Source organism: Ochotona princeps, chromosome 15 (genome assembly GCF_030435755.1).
Source record: "Ochotona princeps isolate mOchPri1 chromosome 15, mOchPri1.hap1, whole genome shotgun sequence".
NCBI classification, from domain to species: Eukaryota; Metazoa; Chordata; class Mammalia; order Lagomorpha; family Ochotonidae; genus Ochotona; species Ochotona princeps.
In genome coordinates this window covers 53,726,294-53,734,590 of record NC_080846.1, presented here as the reverse complement: position 1 = coordinate 53,734,590, position 8,297 = coordinate 53,726,294, and the positions used below count along the sequence as shown (strand labels likewise).

Sequence of the window (8,297 nt, the reverse complement as noted above, 5' to 3'; positions counted from 1 at the left end):
ACCTGAATTGCCCCTGCTGCTGGGATTTGTGCCGGCTTGGGCCTGGCTCATGCACACACTGGGGTGTTAGCCAGTGGACGGGAGCTCACTCTGTTCTGGAGGCAAACATTGTGGCAACAAGGTTAAGCTGCTGTTCGATGCCCACACTTTGTATTAGGGTGCTCGTTTGTGTCCTAGCCACTGCATACTTCTGGTCCAACTTCCTGCCAACGCAGCTGGGAGGTAGCAGACTTTTGGCTCAAGTACTTGGGATCCTGTCACCTATACGGAGACCCAGACGGAGTTCCTGGCTTTTGGAGTCAGCCTGGCCTAACATTTGGAGAGTAAACCAACAACTGATGGAAGATGGCTCTGTCTCTGTCACGCTGCTTTTCAAACAAATGAATAAATCTTAAAAAAAAAAACAAAAAACCCTGCAGTACAGCAGTGCACCCCCCAAATATCTTTTATCATTCTACTCTCTGCCACCTAGAATGGGAATCATGCTTTTGTAGTGTGTCCACACTGTATGTGGTACCTGCCCCGTTAGACACTTGCCCGTCACTTCAAATCAACTGTTTCATTATCACAAGGCTCTTCAAGTAATTCTCCTTTTACTTAACAATGATGCCCAAAAGCAAGAATAGTGCTGCTGGCAATTGGGATATACAAAAACAAAACAAAAGCTGCAGAGTGCTTTTCTTAGGAGAAGATGTGAGAAGTTCTTAATGAATACAAATCGTAAGCTGAGGTTGCTAAGATCTCCAATAACAAGTCTATCCAGAAATTGTGAAGGGAAAAGAAATGTGTGCTTGGTTGTATTGTCACACCTCCACATGCAAAAGTTAAGGCCATAGTGAGTGATGAGTGCGGAGTTGATGAAAAAGGCAGGCATCACATTTGTGGGTAACGCATGAACAGAAACTATGTTCCAATTTCATAGCAACATGCTGTACCAGAAAGCCGTGAGCCTTCAGCAAAGGCGCATCCTGAAACGGGACACCGCTGCCTGCAAGTAAAGGATGCTGAGGCAGTCAGGGATAGAGCGCTGTGTCCGCCAACGAAGGAGCTGTTGTCCTGTTTCCAGCAGCCCAAGAAGCTGGCCAGAGAAAGGACACCGTCTACAGCAATTGTTCAACTGTGGCAAAACTCAGCTCCTCTGTAGGATACCCAACAGGACTTATGTTCATAAAAGTACAACAGAGGAAGGCTTTGTGGCAAACTGGGTTAATCTGCCACCAGCAAGCTTTGCATCCCATGTGGGTGCTTGTTCGTGACTCAGCTGCTCCACGTCTGATCCAGTGGGGAAGATGGCCCAAGGACTTGGGCTCCTGCCACCCACGGAGGAAGTTCCTGGCTTCCAGAGAAGTTCCTGGCTTTGATGTGGCCCAGCCCCTGACACTGCACCAACTTGCAGAGTGAATCAGAGAATCCCAACTCTCTTTTCTCTTTGCCTTTCATAGCACTCACTCACTCAATCCAAAAAATGAAAGTACAATGGACACCGATTTAACTTGGCTACTCTGCAGTGCTGCCTGGGGGGAAATTCTTTAAAATAAAGAATGAACGAACCAACAACAGACAGACAGACATTAGTTAACTTATCTGCAGCCCGTATCAGAAAGCCTGGGCTCCGTTTCTGCTCCAGCTCCCTCCTACAGCTTCCTGCAAATGGAGACCCTCCGAGGCAGCAGTGATGGCTCAGAGTAGCGGGCTTCCAGCCACCCATGTGGGAGCCCACAGTGTATTCCTGGCTCCGGGTTTTCTTCTCTCCCAGCCCCAGCTGTGTGAACACTTGAGGAGTAAACTCTCTCCATCTTTCTCTAATGAAAAAATATTAAAAACTAAAAACTAGCTCCCAACTTTGGAAGAAGCTCCTGGCTCCACAGTGCCCACTCGAGGAGTGAACCCACACATGGAAGATGTGTCTGTTTGTCTCCCTCTCTCTTTAATTCTAAGATTCAAATAAAATAAATAAACCTTAAATGGAAATTTGTCTCTTTCTCTAAAATCTTTGAAATAAACAAATCTTTATTTCCCTAATTAGTCAGTGAGATAGTAAAGTTCAACTGCATTCTAAGAGGCAGTGTCAGGTCCGGCACAGTGGCCTAGTGGCTAAAGTCCTCACCTTGCCTACCAGGATCACATATGGGCACTGGTTCTAATCCCGGTGGCCCCACTTCCCATCCAGCTCCCTGCCTGTGGCCTGGGAAAGCAGTTAGGACGGTCCAAAGTCTTGGGTTCCTGCACCTGTGTGGGAGACCTGGAAGAAGTTCCTGGCTTCTGGCTTTGGATCGGCGCAGCACTGGCCATTGCAGTCACTTGGGGAGTGAATCATCTTCCTCTCTGTCTCTCCTCCTCTCTGTATATTTGACTTTCCAATAAAAATAAATAAAATATTAAAAAAGAATAAAAAGTGGGTGACAGCAACCCCCAAAAGTACTGGGCCCTGTTCCACAGATGTCACATCAAAGCAAGCTCTAAAAATGTTGGGCTATTCACACATCAGATCCAGGACAGGTGGCTCCCCTGCTGGGCCACTGCTCCTGCTGGTGAGCCTGAGAGCTGGGGACTGGGGGCAGACCAACTTGGCCAGGGCTACAGAGCCCACTGGCCTGCATACGAGCTGGGTTAGGGGGCAGCCAGGCTGGACTAGGCGATTATACCCACTTGGTGCATGCATGAGCCACAATAAATGTGGGCTGCTTGGTCTGTGCCACAGCATCAGCTAGCAGGTGCTGGGACTAGGGGCAAGTCCTATCAGGCTAGACCATAGAACCACCTGGAAAGTGTAAGATCCGGGGCTAGATGCGGGCCTAGCAAAAAAATTGCAGGCACATGTCTGATGGACTACAACTTCCACTAGTGAACATGAGAACCAGGACTAGGGACAGGTCTGGCTAGATGGATGGTGACACCCACCAGTATGAGTGTGGGCTAGATAATGGGGTTGGTTGGGCTGAGCCAGGCTACAGCACACAGTGATGTGTACGAGCTGAATGGGACCAGCTGCTGCACATACTGGAATGCCCAGTAACCAGGGCTGGCGCAGGCCTGATGGACCCCCAGTTAGGCTGTAGTTCCCGCTGATTTGCGTGAGAGCCAAATGTGTGGTTAGGCTGGGCCACAGCATCCATTGGCTTGCGTACAAGATGGGGCTGGAGACAGAACTAACCCAACAACTGCAACCATCAGTGTGTGTGTGGGCTAACATGGATGAAGGACTGAGGCAGAACCCAAATTGGCTCAGGAGTCAGGTTGGGGTCACCTCTGGCAAGGTTTCTTTGGGGACACCACAACTGGATCACTAGACTTAGAACTCTAACCACTGTGAAAACTCACAGGATCGTGGAGTGTGTCCTAATTGGGTCTCCTCAGTTACTGAGACCTGTGCAGCGGATGCCATGCCCAGCTGCTCATGAAGGCCAGTTCATTGAGACCTGCAGAGGACGTCTAATACAATGGAACAAATTGGACAGCTCTCCTGGTCAAGCTTTGACAGCGAGTATCTGGGCAAATGGAGACTCTAAGATGGACTATGTCACCAAGTGGACCTTGGAAGGATTTCCTCAACCTTGGAGCAACGAAATCCACAGCACCTCAGAACTATCAAAATCACTTACAGCTGTATCTTCAGAACATGGTCCACATTGGGGACCCTGGGATGACACTGGGTGGCTGAACCCCATTCCTGGGTACTGACGCAGCTGGCCTGCTGGGAGCAGCTCTCTCCCCTTCTCTCCCCAAACTGGTGTAGGTTATTTCATCTACCTCCCCCGATTCCTTGATCTTCCCCAACCACACCGGTATTTCACATGGGCATGCATCCCTCTCAGCTACATAAAAATCATCAAAAATAAAATGAATTTATTATTTTTAAAAGTTGGGCTGTTCCATGTGAAGGACTCTTATAAAAGTTGAAGGTGGGGGGCCCGGCAGCGTGGCCTAGCAGCTAAAGTCCTCGCCTTGAACGCACCGGGATCCCATATGGGCACCGGTTCTAATCCCGGCAGCTCCACTTCCCATCCAGCTCCCTGCTTGTGGCCTGGGAAAGCAGTCGAGGACGGCCCAATGCTTTGGGACCCTGCACCCACATGGCAGACCCGGAAGAGGTTCCTGGTTCCCGGCATCGGATCGGCTCAGCACCAGCCCATTGCGGCTCACTTGGGGAGTGAATCATCGGATGGAAGATCTTCCTCTCTGTCTCTCCTCTCTGTATATCTGACTTTGTAATAAAAATAAATAAATCTTTAAAAATAAAAAGTTGAAGGTGGGTACATATTTCCCTTTGCTAATACCAGAACTATTTTCACAGCCAACGTCTCTTGACCGAGCCCCAGAACTGAGCAACTAGCTGCCAACATCTGACACACAGGAACATCTCCTTTTGCGCTAATGGGCCATCAGTTTCCACACAGGGTTGTCTCGCCTTCACTAACGCTACACAATCCATTTACTTCTTCTACATTAGTGACTTCAAATGGACCTTGGGGGATACTACGGAACAGCAAATATGGAGCTGGGCCAACACCAGGCTTGCAAAAACATAAGAAAAAGCAGCAGCATTCAGGACAAGCTTATAAAAAAAAGCAGCAGCCTAGCAGGCATGGGGGTGGGGAGCACAGGAAATGGGACCCACCCCCTGTCAACTGGCTGAGGCCAACGGTCCCGCTGTGAGAGCTGTACCCTCCTGGGAAAAAAGCCAGTAGGTTGCCTCCTCTCTCCACAGTTCCATATTAAGCCTGCAACTGTTTACCTTCAATCTCAGATACATTCTGTTCACCAGCTTCAGAGCCGCAAGTGCAGGTGCCCGGAGTTAATCATCCCAGCTCACTCCAGAGTCACTTCCAGCAGTGAAGGATGTCCCAGGCAGCCAGCCAGCGGCGGTTTTTCTTTTTAATCTGCACCACTCTGGTCCCTAAAGACTTGCTTTAAAGTTTTGCTTTTTGTTTAAAGTATTTTCTTCAAACAAGGGGAAAATAGTCACAGGACAAATCTAGGACTCTACTCTGGACAAAGAAAGAGACTAAAATAAGGAAGAAACCAACCAGGGATGGGAGTACTGGACTGCGTCCACCGAGGGAAACGGAGATGAGAACAGACAAGATGCTTTAAGGGAAGACTACAACCAGACTCATGTTCACTTTGAAAAAGCTATTTACTCTTTTTCCAAATATGCGTTTTACAGACAAGGGGGAATATGATCCAGATTCATTCTATAGAAGAAACCCATTTTTACAGACATTGAGAAATCACTGTAATAGAAGAAAAAGCTCACATTTATCTAGCTGGGGCTAAGTTTCATGGGAAAGTTTTAGTATCTAAAGTGCAAACACAAAATAACTGTGGCTCTTCTTGCCACATGAATTATTGACAATTTCCCCCCACAGCCTACCCTTAATTGTTAGCTAGGATGCCAGACAATATATCGAATGTTAGAACTAGGGTTCAACCAAAGAAGGTGCCTTCACACTGCAGGGCAGGGTGGGGAAGAGGAGGGCAGGCGGGTCAAGCAGGGGGAAGGGCAGGGGGAATGGCAGGGTGGGAAGAGAAGGGGAGTGGGTCAAGCATCAGAATGGGTTTAACCTTAGAACTGCCTTTGACCCCAGCTGAACCCAAGGCCAGAAGAGGGTCCATCATGAGACATAAACAGAGGCTGTAATGTAACATTTAAAAGGCTGTGTCACTTCATGCTTATGAGAACCTAATCCAATTTAAAGCTAAGCTTCCTCCCACCAACTCAAGTTCCATCCTCAACCTATCCCCTTTTTAGGCAAGTTCCACTGTCCAGTTCAATTCATAACACGGACAGGGAGGAGCTCCCGAGTTCTGAGCAGCCATGCTTAATCCTGGAACTTTTCCCCACCAGAGACGAGTTAGCTCTATCAAAGATGAAGGGATTTGTCACTGACTCAGGGAAGCAAGTCCCACGTGACAGAAGAGAAAGGTCATTCCACAAGCAACATTTGACTCTGAGCCAAAAGGATGTCTTCCATCCCAAAAAGAATGACAGTGAATTCTACACCACCTCTTTTAATCTCGCAAAGATCTCCAACCTAAGGACTCGCCACAGCTAGCACAAGGTGCTGATATTACGTTACTTGAGGAGGAGAGGGAGATATATATAGTTTCAATAAAACCCTTATGCACAATTAAACTTGATTAAAAGCCTGGAGAATGCTAAAAGTAGTAATGAGTATAAGGGGCTGCAGCACGGAGAGTACAGGTGTGCCAACCCTCGCAGTCAGTAGATACTGGCAAGTGGCAGCCGACCCGACTTCACTTGAGCATTGGTGAAGCAAAAAAGTTCCCTTGTTGTCCTAGGTTGGTGGCAGATTTGCTTTTGCTACCAAATCTAAAAACAAAAAGAAAGAAAGAAAATATTTATATAAAATACAGTGATTAAACAGTCATATTGGGGGTGGGTGCAGCGTTCAACTGGCTAATCCTCCATCTGCATGCACTGGCATCCACATGGGTGCTGGTTTGTATCTGGCTGCTTGCTTCCCATCCAGCTCCCTGCTTGTGGCCTGGGAAAGCAGTCGAGGATGGCCCAAAGCCTTGGGACCCTGCACCCACATGGGAGATCTGGAAGAGGCTCCAGGCTCCTGGCTTTGGATCAGCTCGGCTCCAGCTGCTGCGGTCATCTGGGGATTGAACCAGTGGATGAAAGATCTTTCTGCCTCTCCTCTCTGTAAATCTCTTTTCAATAAAAACAAATAAAAGTGAAAACCTAAACAGCTCTTTTGTGAGGTATGCCTGCTGCCAGTAACAAGAGAGTAAAGGCCTTAAGAGCCTTTCTAAAGCAAGCAGCATAGAGCAGGCATATAGCCTAGTGGCCTCAGAGAACCAGGGTTCAACTCCCAGCCCTGGCTCCTGACTCTACTTCCGGATACGCTACGAGCTCTGGAAGCAGCGGCGACAGTTCAGAGAAGTGGGTTCCTTACACCCACACAGAAGACCTGCCCTGAGTTCCCAGCTCCAGCTCAGGTCCCTGCAGGTGTGGTGGGAGTTCTGTCTCTGCTTGGGTCTCTCTCCACCTCTTGCCTAACGGTTTTCAAGAAGAGGATTTCTTACAACTTCATGTTTCCTCTTACAGCCTAGTTGCCAGCTGAGATCAAAGTCAATGTTTGTCTCAAGATGCCTCAGTCTGACAGGAAGGGAGCATAAGGAAGCAGTCACTGTTTGTCCCCTGAAAACGCCTACCTTGGGGTGTTCCTGGAGATGGTGGAACGCACTCTCTGTGACAGGGAGCTGGACGAGGGGGTCTTGAGCAGCTGATGTTCAGGAGTAGTCATAGGGCCCAGCAAACTCACTAAAACCAGAGGGCAGACATGAGCAAACCAACCACTGCACACACAGTGGCCCCCAATGGCCAGTTTTAGGCTGATGATCCTTTGAAGCACTCAAGTGCAAAACTCCAGGGATCATTTCTGTTATTATTTTGTAACTTGCTAGTACGGCTTTTAAACTACGCAAGCAACCACTCAATATGACATTCACTTGCTGATTTAGGCCATTTTCAAACTCCAAACTTCATAAACCTACCCATCTGAACATTCAATTACCTATAACAGAAGAAACAAAATGCTCACTTAAAAAAGAAATTTCAATGATGAAAGAACAGGTATCCAATGTCAGCAAGGTCAGAATAAAACCACCCTATTCATACAAGATTATTGGTGGCGATATAAATTAACAGAAGCCTTTAAGAAATCAAACTGGCAAAAGATTCAGAAACAATAAAATATTTAGGTCCTTTAGGTTAGTGATTTGTGCTTTTGAGAATTTATTATTAGGGCACCTCAAAAATCTCATGAAAAGTGGAACTGCAAGTTGATCTTGTTGCAGAAAAAAAACTGAACTCTATGCATATGTGGAATCTTCAGAAAGTTCATCTATATTATAAAATAACTACTCAGGGGTGCCAGGACCGTGACGCAGTGAGTTGAGCCACTGCCTGCAATGCCAGTCCAAGTTCTGGCAGCTCCATGCTGACGCACCTGCAAGCCAGCAGAGGATGGCCCGTGTGCTGGGACACCTGCCACTCCACTGTGGGGCTCGCGGGCTCCTGGCTGTGGCATGGCCCAGCCCTGGCTGTTGCAGCCACTGGGGAGTGAACCAGTAGATGGAAGATCTGTCTCTCTCTGTCATGCTGGCATTCAAATAAAGAAATCATTTATTTTTATTTATTTTTATTGGAAAGGCAGATTTACGGAGAGACAAAGATCTTCCATCTGCTGGTTTCACACCCCATCTTGCTGCAATGGCTAGAGCTGAACTGATCCAAAGCCAGAAACCAGGAGCCAGGAGCTTCT

The 8,297-nt window shown here is 47.8% G+C and overlaps 1 protein-coding gene across 4 annotated transcripts in view; it reads right to left on the bottom strand.

The window, feature by feature from the left end:
• Positions 1-5,514: 5,514 nt before the first annotated feature.
• RACGAP1 (Rac GTPase activating protein 1) overlaps positions 5,515-8,297 on the bottom strand; it is a 34,785-nt gene continuing 32,002 nt past the window's right edge. For all 4 annotated transcript variants that reach the window (XM_004598977.4, XM_058673541.1, XM_058673539.1 and 1 more), the window contains exons 16-17: positions 7,186-7,294; positions 5,515-6,334 (exon numbers count right to left, since the gene is read on the bottom strand). In XM_004598977.4, coding sequence (XP_004599034.2) covers positions 6,259-6,334; positions 7,186-7,294 — 185 coding nt within the window. In that variant the 3' untranslated portion in view covers positions 5,515-6,258. The remainder of the gene's footprint in view (positions 6,335-7,185; positions 7,295-8,297) is intronic.